Genomic DNA, 16,046 nt, shown 5'->3' with positions numbered 1-16,046 from the left:
GCCCTGATGCTGCCTCTAACCACCTGGGCGACCTCAGCAAGTCTGCATGCCTGACCTGCAACACTGGTGTCCAACTGAATCACGAAACTGTTCCCTGGAGAGGCAGAGTCCTATGACAAACTCACATGTTATGGGCAATGGAGGCCCCACTTGGAATGCAACCTGCGACCTGGGGGGTGGAGGGTGGGAATACCCCCTCCTCCTGGGGTTGCTGTGAGGATGCGATGTGGCCCCGCAGAGAGCTGCCTTTACTTCCCTCTGAATGGTCCTCTTCAGCTCCGAACGATACAAAGAACGGGGCCTTTTATTGGCCAGCAGCACATACACGTTTTCCTATCACTGCCAGCTGTAAGTTCTTTATTAATGGAAACAATTCAAAGTGCTATGTTGTCAGCGCAGGAAGGGCAAATAAAAAACAAAATATTTCTTTGCCCCGAGGACCATCGAAGTGCCATCTCCTGGGGAAGAGCCCTGGAAGAAAGGGACCAGCTTGAGGGGGAGAAGAGAGTCCAAGTCCAGGGAAGGGCTGGAGACAAGCTGGGGGCGTGGGGCGCTCCACAGGCCCTCCGCCCCGATCTCCCTCCCCCAACAGTCTCCGGAGCAGACCTCCACTCCCCTCCCAGCCTCCACCGGCTGATTCTCAACACGGCCCGTGACTGCCCCAACTTGGGAATCCGGCTGATTCCGGCCTTCGAGACTCTGAGCAAGCAGAGCCCCCAGTTTAAAGGGGGAGCTGTGTCATAGCGCCTGGTCCTCCCTCCAGCGTGATGTGAAAACGAGGACCTGGCCATTGTACTAAGACGATTATTTTCCTGCACACGTGAATTTTAGGAAACAGGGTGCCTCCTTCCCTCAAACACACAGGCAACTTCACAGACAGGCAAGGTGGAGCTCCACCACTCCTGTGTGTGCGTTTAACCAGGAGGAAAGCCTGCTCTCAGCAATGAATGGCTGACCCTTGCTTCTCAACACATATTTCCTCTTTCAGTTAATTCTCCTCCCCTTCCCAAGATGAAACAGACAATAATAATAATAAATAAAAGAACAGTATCCTTGAAATTCTGTGCAGTTTCTTCTTTTTTTTCTTAATCTAGCCGTTTACTTTTTTAAACTCTTAAGAGCCAGTGTTTAAGACCAGATCATTGGAACAGAAGAATGCATTATATAATAAAGTACTAAAGCTTCTGCAAGCCAACAAAACACCCAATTTTTGGAAAAGAAAAACAGCCATACTTGTAGTGTCTACTTGGGAATATAGCAACTGAGGACTACAAGCTTAAGAAACTTCTTAACAGGCACGTGCGCACACACGCACATCCTAAATTAATAAACTGAGGGGCTGAATGTCTGTTTCAAATCAGCATGTACTTACCTCAAAAGGAATACCCTCCCAAAAGCATGATGGAAAAGTGAGAACATATTAGAATGATTACTTTCTTTAAAGCAGAGGTAAAACCTGGAAGGAAGTTTGTAAAGATACTCATTATGGCAAAGCCAAGGTGGTGGAATACTGGCAATTATTTTTCTTCTTCTCTGAATGTTACATAATTATCAAAGCTGTTTACAGTTAAATATCTATTCATCTGTAAAGCCCTCCTCCTACTGAAAAGCTGGTGTAGTCTTTCTCCAGGGTTCTCCCTTTTGGAAAGGCACAAGAGTATTTCTTACCTGCTTGGAAGAAAGACTCCAGGGTGAAAACGTGAAGCCTGCTTACCTGTGGCTTAACTTGCGATCTTCATCGCTGCCGGCCTCCAACTGCAAAGAAAGGAAGACAATGTCACAGCCCAGTCGCCGCTATCAATGAGCCTCGGACACAAGGCTCACATTTTCTGCTCTGGTGTCTGCAAAAGGTACAGATGTCCAGGAAACCTGGCTCCTTCCAAACACCGCACCCTTCCCAGACCAGTCCTGCTCTGCTGCTCCCCTGAAGAATTCCTGTGGAGGAATGTTCAGGTTTCCTGATGTTTTCCCGCCTGCCTTCCAAGGCATCGCAGATGGGTGCCCGCTAATGCAGTGTTCCTAGCCAGCCCAGGTACTCCACACATTCATTCCGCCCTGAGCTCTCCCTTTTCCAGTGCTGCTTCGGAGCTCATCCAGTTTTTCTTTCTTTTAAATTTTATTTATTTGGACATGCAGGCATGTGGGATTTTAGTTCCCCAACCAGGAATCGCACCCGTGTCCTCTGCATTGGAAGCGCAGAGTCTTTAACCACTGGATCACCAGAGAAGTCCCCCATTTTTCTCTTTTAGCAGAAGGAGGTGAAGTTTTAAGAGGCTCTGTTTCCTTCTTCAATCTAAGCAATAGCTGAGTGATCAACACCATTACTTTTTTTTTTGATAACTCTTACAATTTACTCCCTTACTAGCTTTCAAATATAACATACAGCAGTGTTAATTTTATTTATCATGTGGTATACTGTGTCTGTATTACTTATTTATAATTGGAAATTTATATGTTTTGATTGCCTTTATCCATTTCCCCCTCACCTCAATCCCAACCCTCTGGTAATCACAAATGATTAACACCATTTTAAGCCACAACACACAAGTTTAAAAAACCACCACCACCACCACCACCACCACCATTCCAGGCAAGTCTTTCTTAACAGAAGGTAGCCAGGATCAGGCTGTCAGGGGGTCTCAAAGCTTTTGGTAAGTTCTCAAAAAGGCTTTCATGTTTAATATAAAACTTTCTAGGCTCTTAGTGTATTTCCAGACATGAAAGAAAGGGATATTTAATATCTTCTAAAGGTTACAACCCCAGGAGGGTTAAAGGCTCCAAAAGTAACCATGATTTAAGCCCCAACTGTAATTTTTCTTTTCTTTTTCTTTCAAGGAGAAAACTCAAATGAGAAGAAAACACACACCCCAACAACGTTCCACCACTGAGAGCTGGCATGTTTACTATGTTACACAGAAGGGTGCATTGAAAGGGAAAGAGAGAAACCTGGAAAGCAGCAATGGCTGCGAGAGATGCAAGGTTGACTGAGGACAGAAACCAGACAGAGGCTGGCAGTGGTGGGAAAAGGTCGTGTGTGGAGGGTTCCGGGCAGCCAGGGACACACACACAGGTGGCAATTTCACCAATGAATGAGTCTGGCACAGGGTCCTGGAATCCCCACGCTAATAAGATCATGTACGTATCACACTGGGCAGAGGCAGAGAGCATCAGTTCATTCTCATGCTCCCCACCCCATGCTGGAGGAGAAGTGGAAACACCAGGGACGACGGCTCTGCTGACCACAGGGCCACCAGCTCCGGCCCCGAAGTGAAACATACACGAAACAACTCACACGACCAGAGGAACAAACTCAGAAGAGACTGTTGGGTCTAACCCAGTGGTTCTCAACTGAGGACCACTGCTCCTGGCAGGCGATGCCAGGCAAGGCCGGAGCCTTTTTTGGGAGGATGCTAGTGGCATCTAGTGGGTAGCAGTCAGAGTGCTGCTACATCCGCCGCAACACACAAGACGGGCCCCCTGCAACACAGGGTTTTCTGGCCCCAACGTCGGCAATGCTGAGGTTGAAAAACCCTGATTTGATACTCCCCTCCCCAAAGCAACTGGAGATCCACCCATGAAAATAAGTCACCTTGAATGGAGGTCAAAAATCACAGTTCCTGAAAGCTACTGCTTTATCTCTTCTTGGGCTCTCTGCTTGTTCTCACAAAATGAGACAAGGTTCATGGTAAATTGATAGAAATGAGATAAAGATGGAGGGGAAAGGAACAAAACCAAAGAGGGAAGCACTGCTCTGCGGGTTGGGCTGTGACTTCCCTTAGTTCCCACGCCAGGCAGGACCACGGGTTGGAGAAGGAAAGAAGTGACCTGAGCGTTTCTGACTCAACAAAGGTTGCGCATTTTGAGGAGTAAGGAAGTGATGGGGTGGGATGCAAAATCACTTAATTCTCGCTCTCTCTCTAAGGGTCTTGGGACGAAAGGCGATGCAAGATCAATTATTCCAGAGAAGGAAGCTACCTATGCCAAGGAACACATGTGAGAGGGAAGCCGGAACTTTCGGATGAGCTGAGGCCCAAAGAGGGGAAGTAACCAGAGGAAGGTCAGACCAGAGGCTCAGAGATGGCACACACACTACCCTCTCCCTTCCCCCCTGCATCTTCATGCCTCACCCCACCTGGAAGATGCCTCACCTTCCGGGGAACATCCCAGGCTCTGCCAGCTCCTGGAGCCACTAATGCTGCTGATTTACTCAAGGTAAGGAAGAGCTGTCTGAGTTTTATTATTTTGGAGGTCACTGGCACTTGGTGAAAATAATGCTTTCTATATAATAATTTTAAATATGCTCAGGGAAAACAATCCTAAGGTCCAACAAAAGGTACAACCATACAGTAGAATACTGAAAAGAAAAAAGTGTTAGTCGCTCAGTCGTGTCTGACTCTTTGCGACCCCATGGACTGTAGCCTGCTAGACTCCTCTGTCTACGGGATTTCCCAGGTAAGAACACTGGAGTGGGTAGCCACTTCCTTTTCCACGGGATCTTCCCGACCCAAGGACTGCAGGCTGAGCCACCAGGGAAGCCCAGAAAGTGAAAGTGAAAATATACTCAATGGGAACAACCCCAAGGTCCAACACAATGCACATTCATACAACAGAATATTACTCAGCCATAAAAAGGAATGAGGTCCTGACTCACGCTACCATGGATGAGCCCTGAAAACATGAGGCCGAGGGAAACAGACCTGACACAGAAGGCCACAGTGTATGATTCCACTTACATGAAATGCCCAGAATAGGCCAAATTTGTAGAAACAGAAAGAACATTAGTGGTTGCCTACAGTTTGATGAGGGCAGGGCAGGGCAGGAGTGGGTGGGAGGGAGGCTGTGGGTGATGGCTAAGGGCTGTGATGTTTCTTTTGGGGGTGATGAAAGCATTCTGGAATCTGTGGTGATGGCTGGTCAACCTTGGGCATGTACTAAAAACCACTGAATTGTACACTTTAAAATGGCGGATTTATGGTATGTGAATTCCATCTTGGTTAAAAAAATAAAATAATAAAAAATTTTACATGTGGTAACTTCCCTGGTGGTCCAGTGGTTAAGAATCTGCCTTCCAATGCAGGGGAGGCAGGTTGGATCCCTGGTTAGGGAACTAAAATCCCACATGCCTTGGGGCAGCAAAGACCCAACACAGTCAAAAAAATGGTAATTTTTTTTAACATATTTACAGCATAAGTAGACGATGCAAAGTAACACAAGGAAGGTGGGGTTTAGAATCAGAGGCCCTAGGCTTGACAGGCTTCCCTGATAGCTCAGTTGGTAAAGAATCTGCCTGCAATGCTGGAGACCCTGGTTTGGTTCCTGGGTTGGGATGATCCACTGGAGAAGGGATAGCCCACTCCAGTATTCTTGGGCTTCCCTGGTAGCTCAGCTGGTAAAGAATCCGCCCAAAATGTGAGAGACCTGGGTTTGATCCCTGGGTTGGGAAGATCTGCTGGAGAAGGGATAGGCTATCCACCACTCCCTAGTGGCTCAGAGGTTAAAGCGGCTGCCTGGAATGCGGGAGACCCGGGTTCAATCCCTGGGTCAGGAAGATCCCCTGGAGAAGGAAATGGCGACCCACTCCAGTATTCTTGCCTGGAGAATCCCATGGAGGGAGGAGCCTGGTAGGCTACAGTCCACGGGGTCTCAACGAGTCGGACACAACTGAGCGACTTCACTTTTAACCCACCACTCCAGTATTCTGGCCTGGAGAATTTCATGGACAGTATAGCCCATGGGGTTGCAAAGAGTCCAACAGGACTGAACGACTTTTACTTTCACTTTCACTTCACTTTCAGGCTTGATAGGCTGTCCGAATAACCTCTTCCTGGAGCTGATTTCTTCACCCGTTGTTTTTCAGAAGGGACCATGAAATTAAGTGCAGAGGAGTACTTTGTAAACTGCAAGACAGCGGTAGTAGAAATGATGTAAGGGAACAGATGTCTCTGCGGAGAAGTGAAAAGCTGCCGCACTCACTTCCCAGCGGCAGGCCACTGGCTGCCGTGCAGAGCAGGGACTGTTAGAACCTTCTGTCTGCAGGCAAGATAACTCATGAACAGCCTCTCCTCGAGAGGGCCAGGGCTGTGAGGTTCAACCCTGCAGCCAGGTTGAGAAATGTTCCTGCCAGTCCCAACGAAACAGGCTGAAGAGCTGCCCACCAGGAGCCGGCCCGACGGACAGGGCTGTTAAACCCCAAACAGGTCCTCTTCTCTCAGAGACACACAGAAATGTTATCAGTGCTATCAGTCAACTTCCCCCAGGGAGAAGGGGCCTGACTTGCCCAGATGCTGGCGGGGTCACTTCCTGGGCCTGCCTGCAGGGCCCTCCCCCAGCAGCCTCCTCTCCCTTCTCTATAAACAGTTCCCGTCTCCTCCTCCAGCTGCGGTGTCTATGGGTCAACCCTCAGCCTGGCCACGGATGTTGAGTTTAGACCCAAGGCCCTAACTAGTTCTCCTGCTTGGAGGCCCGAGGCCCAGCCGGGCTCGGTCCAGCACAGCTGTGGGCTCAGAGGACGAATTCCCCAGTGACTCCGGGCCAAGGAGGCAGGCTGGGTCACACAGACCCAGAGAAACCCGCACGGCTCAGAGAGGCACATTCAGCCCCTCAAAGCACCGGGGCGATCACAGGAAACCCAGAATCGGCCTCGGCCATACAGCCAGCTGCACATAAACACCCAGCCTCCGCCGATATCAAGGACAGGAAGAATCCAGATTGAGCTGCACACAGAGACCTAAGACACCATCACCCAGCACCCTGAGCTCACTGTCACACAGTGACAAGGGACTGCCACTCACACCCACAGCCAGGGGCGTGCACTAGGGGAAACAATTTCACACCTTCACAGGGGCACCCCTGCGGCTTCTCCCTACTATCACTACACAGGCACGGCCCCCAAGGGACAGGCCGGAATACACAGAAGGAGGCACTCAGGGTCCGGAATCCCAGAACCGGCATCTCACGCAGCCAATCAGGAGTTCCAGTCTCAGGACAAGTACCCTGCAGAGTCACCCCTGATGGGGCAAGGGGGCAGTGTCACACATTCACAGTCACCCCCCAGACGGGGGTCACACTTACACACAGTCACCCCCCACGGGGGTCACACACACCGTCTCATGCAGTCACCCCCAAACAGGGGTCACACACACACACAGAGTCAACCCCAGACGGGCGTACACCGGCAATGCACAGTCTCACTGCAGTCACCCCAGTCCGGCTACCCAGGAGGGGGTCGTCCAACGGGGTGCCCGCAGGCCCGAGGACCCCTCAAAGCTGTCCCGGCGCAGCCCCCGGCGCCCCGCGCCCCGCACTCGCGGCCCAGGCCTCGCGCGGCGGCTGCTCGGCCGGGCCAGGGCCGCGGGCCCGGGGCTCACCTCGCTGTTGCTGGCGGAGGAGGAGGTGGCGCTGGGCGTGGGCGAGCGCTGCAGGGTCACCAGGGCCATGGCTGCGGTGCGGTACGGCGCACAGGCGCCGCTGAGGCCTCCGTCTAAAGCCGCCGCCGCCGCCCGGGCCGGGCCCGGGGCGCTCCAAGAGCCGCGCGCGGGCGGCCGGGCCGAGCCGGGCCGGGCCCGCCCCTCCCCGTCGGCGTCCGCCGCCGCCCCCGCCCCCCGCGCCGGCGCGCGCCGGGCCTGAGCGCGGGCGGGGGGCGTGGCCCACGCGGGGCGCGCGTGCGCGTGCGCGGCGCGGGAGTCCCGAGGGGCGGCGGGAGGCCCAGGCCAGCCAGTCGCATCCCGAGAGCGCACCCGACGCGCGCGCCCGACTCTCCAGCCTGCGAAGCGGGTGCGCGCCCGACGGCGAGCAAGTCCTCCCCAAGAGGCCCATCCCCAGCGCAGGCCGGGAAACTGAGGTTCCGTGACCGCGCAGCTTGGAATGCGCGGAGCAAGCAGGCATAGAGACAGAAAATAAAAACCTGCTAGTCCCTGCGCCTTGAACCTCGAGGAGGGGTGTGCATAAATTCGTATGTTCGTTCATTCATTCGTTTATGAAATATTTATTGAGCACTTATTAAGTGCCCCGCATGGAGTATTCGACAGTGAACAACATAGAATTGACCTGCCCTAGGGGATTTGATGAAGGTAAATTAAATTGCTAGAAACTCACTTTGCCCATCTTTTTATATGAATTCCTACCATGTGTCCAGAAACCCAGCTAACACCTTGGGAAGTTAGGGACAGCGTCTCCGAAAAGGGGGCTTTTGCTCTCAGACCTGACGGATGAGCAGGATTAACGGGTGAGGGTGGGAGTTGACTGCTGGGCGTGATCTCCGGGGGAGAGCCTGCACAGTGGCCGGAAACGGAAAGATTTCCATCAGCCGCTGGAGCCTAAGGATGGGGAAGAGGGAGTCAGGGTGCTCTCTAGAAAGCTCTGGCTAAGGCTTGGAGAATGGACTGTGGAACAGAGGCGTGAAGGGAGGCCAGGGATGGGCTGCTCTTGTTGTCCTGGGGGGAGGTGACCAGTATGGGGAGGGGAGAGAGAGACATGGAGGAAGATACTAAAAGGGTGGCTTGATTTAGCGTCAGTTTCACCCAAATCTCCTACTTCTCTTCTTTCACCCAGCCCAAGCACGCACGCATCCGCACATTTACTGGTCCAGTCCTTGTCCCGTGCATCTCATTGCCAAACCAGCAACACAGGCAGCCTGGGCAATACTCCCGCTCTTTCCCCTAGATCCAGGGGCTGGGACCTCCTCCATAATCCCTCGGTATCATTCTTCTCAACGGGGTTTGTGGCGTGTGGGGGGTGGTTAGGACTTTTTTTTTTTTAATGTGACATCTTAGTTCCCCCACCAGGGATGAACCCATGCCCCCTGCAGTGGAAGAAGGGAGTCTTAACTGGACTGCCAAGGAAGTCCTCCTCCCCTCTCCCCACTTTATTTTCTTTTTAAATTTGTGTGAATATTTTTGAATGTCTTGGCAGATGGGGAGAGCTGTTGGGGGTTCTGGCGTTTAGAGGGCAGGAGCTGGAAATGCTAAAAATGCTGAAAGTCCTGCAGTTCACTGGACAGGGCCCTCCACCCTTCCCAACTCCCAAGAAGAACTGCTCAATTCCCATAAGACTCCTGTGTGGGCGAAAGCACCTTTCATAATTATCTGACTCCATTTGACAAATCAACACAAAGTATTTTTCACTGAATTTTCAGAAACGCAACTATGTTTAAACAGAGGGCAGAATATACTTTGTTTTGTTTGAGAATTTTGGCAGGAGCTATTCACTATTTGGGAAACAGAGTTTATGGAGGGAAACATAACTCCTAATATTGGAGAAGCTGACCCAACACACTGGCATCTTGGTAGACAGACTGCTTTATTTATTTAGCACCTATTTTTAAATGTCAAGCATGAGACAAAATTATGGGCAGTATTCAACTGACTGATGACTATCTTACTTCTCAATTCTGAACACATTCATTTGAAAACAGATACACATGGGACTTCCTGGCAGTCCAGTGTTTAAGACCCTGAGCTCCCACTTCAGAGGGCACGAGTTTGATCCCTCGTGATTGAACTAGGATCCCACATGCCATGTGGTCTAGATAAATAAATAAATAAAAATTTAAAAAACCCAGACACTTCTACACAACATTGTAAATTGACTATACTTCAAAAAAAGAAAAAGAAAAAAAAAGACAGACATACTACTGAGACTTCCCTGTGTCCTCCAGGGATGTTATTTCATCATAATGAATTTTCCTTATATGTTAGGACATTATCAGTCAGTCCAGTTGCTCAGTCATGTCCGACTCTTTTCGACCCCATGGACTGCAGCACGCCAGGCTTCCCTGTCCATCACCAATGCCTGGAGCCTGCTCAAACTCATGTCCATTGAGTTGGTGATGCCATCCAACCATCTTATGCTGTGTATATATATCTTACCCTCTGTATACATATACACAGTGGAATACTACTCAGCCATGAAAAAGAATGAAATAATGCTATTTGCAACAACACAGATGCAACTAGAGATTATCGTAGTGAAGTAAGTCAGAAAGACAAATACCATATGATATTACTTATATATGGAGTCTAAAATATGACACAAATGATTCAGTCTATGAAACAGAAAGGGAATCATGGACAGAGTGAATAGACCGATGGTTGTCAAGGAGGAAGGGGTTGGGAGAGGGGTGGAGTGGGAGATAGGAGTTAGCAGATGTAAGCTTTTACATATAGAATGGGTGAACAACAAAGTCCTACTGTGTAGCACAGATACTCTGTATCCTATGATAAACCGTAATGGAAAAGACTATTTTAAAACAGAATGTATATATGTGTGTGTCTGTGTGTGTGTGTGCACGTGTGTGTGTGCTCAGTCGTGTCTGACTCTTTGAGACCCCATGGACTGTAGCCCACCAGTCTTCTCTGTCTATGGAATTTTCCAAGAATACTGGCGTGGGTTGCCTTTTCCTACTCCAGGGGATCTTCCTGATCTAGGAATCAAATCCTGAGACTCTTGCATCTCCTGCATTGGTAAACGGATTCTTCACCACTGTGCCGCCTCTGAGGCCCATACATGTATATGTGTATGTGTGTATAATTGAATCACTTTGTTGTACAGCAGAAATTAACACAACATTGTAAATCAACTATATACTTCAATTGAAAAAAAAAAAAACCCACCTAAACCCTAATCTTTCTACCCTGGCCTTGCTTACCTCTCTACCCACACCCACTGGTCCAGAGGCCATCCCCACCCATTCTCACTTCCTCTTACAGCTGAGGGGCCCTCTTCCCTCCCACATTAACTCTTGCCAGACACCACCTCCAAAAATCCCTCCCTGCTCCCTAGACTGGACTCAGCACTTTCCCAGGATGTCACATCTCCCCCCACCGACCCCCAGGCACACGGCAAGTTCTCTCAACATTGTCACAACTGTCTGTCTTGTCACATGTTTCTAAGAAAAACCTCAGGAGCTGGGCTGGGACCAGGGTGAGAACCCAAAAGGTAAAGGGGCAACCAAAACAACAACAACAAAAATTCAACCAAGAGAAAGACTACATCCTATTTTTCTTTTTTCCCACCTTTTTTGGCCACACTGCACAGCTTGTGGGATCTGTTTCCTGACCAGGGTCTGAACCCCGGGCCTTGGCGGTGAGAGCACAAGTCCTAACCACTGGACTACCAGGGAATATCAGAGAAAGGTTATAGTTTCAGGAATCAAATGGTATGCCAAAAATCTTCAATGAACAAAATGTCAACATTTTGAATGGGATGGGTACTGTATTACTGGGCTTTCCCGTTGCCTCAGGCTCCAATACGGCACTTTCACTGATCCTGTTTTCATCCGACCCTGTCTGTATTTAAAATTTTGATCATTCTAAACACTTCTGTGAAAACCCAGCTCTGAAAAGACCTGTGGGCTTGCCTTGTGGCCTGTGAGGAGATGGGGCAAGGAGAAAAAAAGTGAGAGCTCCCTGGTCTAGGCTTCAGGGAATCCCAGGAGCAGAGGAGGGGAACCTGGTGGAAGACCCAGCTCCAAAGTTTTCTTGCATCCAGTAGAAGCTTTTCCACTCAGTATCATAATTATTTTTTTCATCATACTTTACTTAATTATCATAGTCCTTGTAGTCTCAGTTTTGCAACTATTATAAACAACCAGTTAATGAGTTATTTGCTGTATGCTAGGTCGTAGGCAAAGTGATTTGCAAATGTGTTGGGGACAGGGGTTTTTTTATGTGAATGTCCACCATGCTACCCCCCAGGGCCACCTCCTCCAGGAAGACTTCCCTGACCTGAAGCCAGATTAGGTACCCCTTATCAAGGCTCCTGCAGCCTCTCTGCTTTGTCCCGGCTTGAACCCCTTTGCTTATTTCTCGTCACATGGTTGTGGTTCTCCTTTCATGGCTGAGGAAGCTGATGCACAGGGTGGTTTAGTCGCACGCCCGTGGTCACAGAGCTAGGGCGTGGTGAAGCTGGTTACTTGGACACTTGTTTTTCTACTTTAGAACTCAAACAAGAGACAGAGGTTCTTCCAGGATAGCTTAGGAGGGGAGAAGGGAAGAGAACGCTACTGATAATTCCATTTTCAGAGCAACTGATTTGCAATTCACAAGTATTAAATAACAAAGCTCTGGCACACTGAATCATGGCTCCCCAAAGATGTCCATGTGCACCTGTAATGTGTTACCTGATATGGTAATAAGGACTTTGCAACTGTGATTAAGTTAAGGGTGTTGAGGTAGGGAGATTATCCTCAGTTATCTGAGTGGGCCTGATACAAACCCAAAGGTCTTTATAAGAAGGAGGAAGAAGGATCAGAGTGAGAAGTAGGAGATGTGATAACACAGAGGTTGGGGTGATGTGAGGAAGGCCATGAACCGAGGGATGCAGGTGGCTGCTAGAAGCAGAAAAAGACCGAGGAGTGAATTCCCTCCTCATCATCTCCAGAAAGAACACAGACTTGCCATCATCTTGATTTTAGACTTCCAACCTCTAGTTGTTGTTGTTCAGTCACTAAGTCGTGTCCAACTCTGCAGCCCCCTGGACTGCAGCACACCAGGCTTCCCTGTCCTTTGCCATCTCCTGGAGCTTGCTCAAACTTATGTCCATTGAGTCGGTGATTCTATCTAACCTATTCTTCCTCTGTTGCCTGCTTCTCCTTTTGCCTTTAATCTTTCCCATCATCAGGGTCTTTTCCAATGAGTCAGCTCTTCACATCAGGTATCCGAAGTATTGGAGCTTCAGCTTCAGCGTCAGCCCTTCCAGTGAATATGCAGGGTTGGTATCCTTTAGGATTGACTGGTTTGATCTCCTTACAGTCCTCTAGAAATACAATAAAATAAATTCCTGTTGTTTTAAGCCACTGAGTTTCTAGTAATTGGTTGTAGGAGCTATAGAAAATGAATATAAAAGAATACATATATAGTGCATTAAAAAAAAAAAAAAACAAAAAACCAGACCCCAAATGGAGTCACTTGTGCTGTTGACTTTTTTTTAAAATGCACATCAGAGTTGTGAGTTACATTTTATTTGGGGCAAAATGAGGACTATTTAGCCCAAGGGACAGCATCTTGTATGGTTCTGAGAACTACTCCCAAGAGGTGGGGGGAAAGCCAGCACATACGTGATTTTGGTGAAGGGGAAGTATGTGCCATCAAGCACATATTTTTTTTGCGGAAGGTTTCTGCTGGTCATGAGGAGCAATCATCACCATGAAAGATTTCAGTGCTTTTCTAGGTATGAGGAGATGCAAGAACTGGGTCCATAAAATCAGCTCCTGAAAAGATCTATCTGAAGACCTGTTCCGTCAGGTTTTCCCAGAGCACAGAGGGTCTTATTTCTGCCCTCCACTCTGAACTCCTTTCAAGGGGTGTTGAAAGTCAGCAGCTGTTACAGCACATGATATAATCCTTATAGAGGTAGGTAGCAAGTCCTAATAGCAAGTGCCAATTTGTAGTTGACCAGGCTAAACCCCACATCAGCAAACCAAGACTTAATATCTAACCTAATTGCAGTTACAACGTCCTCCAGGAACGTAGTCTTAACTGGTCACTCTGGAATTTTCTGGTCAGTACCAATGAGGTAATCTGCCACACAGCCCCCTTCTGTCCCTCATAGGTAGGTTTCCTAAGCCTGAAACAATTCATTCTTTTCCCCTCTCTGCTATAAAAGGCTTCCTTTTTGTCCAGCTCCTCAGAGCGTCTTTCTACTTGTTGGATGGCATTTTACCCATTTGTGAATCATTCATGAATCATTCAATTAAGTCAATTACATCTTAAAATTTTACTCAGTTAAAATTGTTTTATTTAACAACTATTAAAAAATTATTAGAATGTCATAATACAATATGTTGCAGCCAATTCTTGGGCACTATATCATTTTCACATTCACTCAATTCATTGGACAACAATTTACAGAGTGCCTATGCAACCCACTCCAGTATTCTTGCCTGGAAAATTCCACGGACAGAGGAACCTGGCAGTCTACGGTCCATGGGGTTGCAAAGAGCTGGACGTGACTGAACATGCGTGCATCCTCCGCTGAGCACCAGTCTGGGAATTTGGGGTCCTTCAGGGAACAAGCAGAGGACTCACTGTCCTTGGTGGAGTCCAATCAGGTGGGAGATAAAGCCAAACAGCATGTGAGTGAATAGATTTGCCATAACACATGTTAACATATGCATATAATATATGACTACTTAAATATGTCATTTTTAAATGAATCAATTTCAGTAAAGTTCTTAGAACATGACATGTACAGATGAGTGTCAGATAAATAAAATATGATACCAAGTAGTAAAAAAGAGTTTGAGAGAAGGACTTCCCTGGTGGTCCAGTAGTTAAGATGTCATCTTACGATGCAGGGGATGTGGGTTCAATCCCTGGGCAGGGAATTGAGATCCCACATGGCTCACTGCCAAAAAGCAAAACATAAAACAGAAGTAATACTGTAACAAGTTCTATAAAGACTTTAAAAATTGTCCACATCAAAAAAAAACCTTATAAGAAAGAAAGGGCTGGAGAGAGAAACAGAGCAGTCTTGGGGACATGGTGACGGAGGCGGCTGTTTAAGTGGTCAGGGAAACCTCTGGCCAGGGTGACATTTGAGCAGAGGAGTCACTCAGCGATTTCCCCCAGTTTGTCTGTTGTCATACAGGAGCTGTTAAAACTTTTGGGGGCAGCAACATGGATGGATTCAAGAGATTATCAAGCTTTGTATGACAGACAAATTTTTACATCCTGGCACTTTCCTGGTGGTCCAGCGGCTAAGACTCCGCACTCCCCATGAAGGGGGCTCCGGGGATCCATCCGTGGTCTAGGAGCTAGATCCCATATGACACAACTAAGACCTGACACAGCCAAATAAACAAACAAACAAATAAATAAACACTAAGACCAAACTCCATGAAAAAAATTGTTATATCTACATACAATGGCAACCTGCATGAAACGGATTCCCCTGGTCTACAGTCCTATGGAAGGGTGTTCAGGATATGCCATATTGATAACAGAATGGAAGTAAAAAAAGCCTCATAATGTTTTAACATAATGTTAAAATGTTATTTTAACATTTGGGGACATTCACGCAAAATGTTAATGGCCCGTATTCTTGGTGGTGGGATTAGTGGTGGGGAGTAACTAGTACTTTCTTCTCTCTACCATCAGTGTTATACACATTTATAAGGGTTATGATGATGCTAATACTTAGAAAAGTTCTAATAAAACTAATTTCATCTGAGAGAGTGTGTGTGGGTGTGTGAGGTTAACTGGTTATTCTGTAACTTCACCTTTCCCACAGAGTTCAACTTCCTGCAGAGAACTCTCCTGGCCAAGGATCCTTTTGCCCTGGCCTGAGTATATTTCAGAGCTGCTAGAAGGCCATGTTGTTATCAGCCAGCCAATGGGTCAGAAGAATCTTCAACAGCTCCAGCCACAGAGACAGAAATTGCTTCCAAAGGTCCTTTGGGGGCCTCCTGGAGTCTCCTATCAGTATGATCAGTGAACTTTGGACTTCAGAGTAGTTTCTCAATGTCCTTGTGATCAGCAGACCAAGTAAGCCCTATACCCCTGCAGGAAGAAGGGCGCATCCCTCCTGCTCTCTGGCCTCAGTTTACCCAACCATAAAATGGGCTGATTCAACCAGCTCAGTGTCTCTCAACACTTTTTTCTTTAAAAAAAAAAAACAAACTCATACTCCCTTCTGATAAAGACAAAAATCTCACATCCTTTCTGGGGGATATAGTAAATACTGAATTTGCTTTTTGCCCACAGCCCAGGACTCTGACGACATGGCCAGCCTCCCACGTTGGGGGGGGTGGGGGGGAGCCCTGGGTGCCTGGTGCCTTTCTCAATTCTCAGTAAAACTCTCCAGGGTGGTGGCTGCGTGTTCCAGCTGTGGATACAGACTGCCTGGGTGACAGTCACTGGACATAACACAGGGTGTCCTGTATTTTTTTTCCCCCCAGATGGCAGATTTTCTGGTACAGACAGGAAAGAAAGAAAGCGAAGTCGCTCAGTCGTGTCCAACTCTTTGCAACCCCGTGAACTGTAGCCTAGCAGGCTCCTCAGTCCATGGAATTTTCCGGGCAAGAGTACTGGAGCGTGTTGCCATTTCCT

General features: G+C 48.2%; 1 protein-coding gene across 1 annotated transcript in view; it reads right to left on the bottom strand.

The window, feature by feature from the left end:
- SSH1 (slingshot protein phosphatase 1) overlaps nucleotides 1-7,557 on the bottom strand; it is a 56,616-nt gene extending 49,059 nt beyond the window's left edge. The window contains exons 1-2 of the mRNA XM_055550722.1: nucleotides 7,368-7,557; nucleotides 1,715-1,755 (exon numbers count right to left, since the gene is read on the bottom strand). Coding sequence (XP_055406697.1) covers nucleotides 1,715-1,755; nucleotides 7,368-7,436 — 110 coding nt within the window. The 5' untranslated portion in view covers nucleotides 7,437-7,557. The remainder of the gene's footprint in view (nucleotides 1-1,714; nucleotides 1,756-7,367) is intronic.
- Between the last annotated feature and the right edge of the window lie 8,489 nt (nucleotides 7,558-16,046).

Source organism: Bubalus kerabau, chromosome 16, assembly GCF_029407905.1.
Source record: "Bubalus kerabau isolate K-KA32 ecotype Philippines breed swamp buffalo chromosome 16, PCC_UOA_SB_1v2, whole genome shotgun sequence".
Classification (NCBI taxonomy): Eukaryota; Metazoa; Chordata; class Mammalia; order Artiodactyla; family Bovidae; genus Bubalus; species Bubalus kerabau.
Note: the sequence above shows the minus strand (reverse complement) of the source record. Positions and strands in the feature narration are given on the sequence as shown.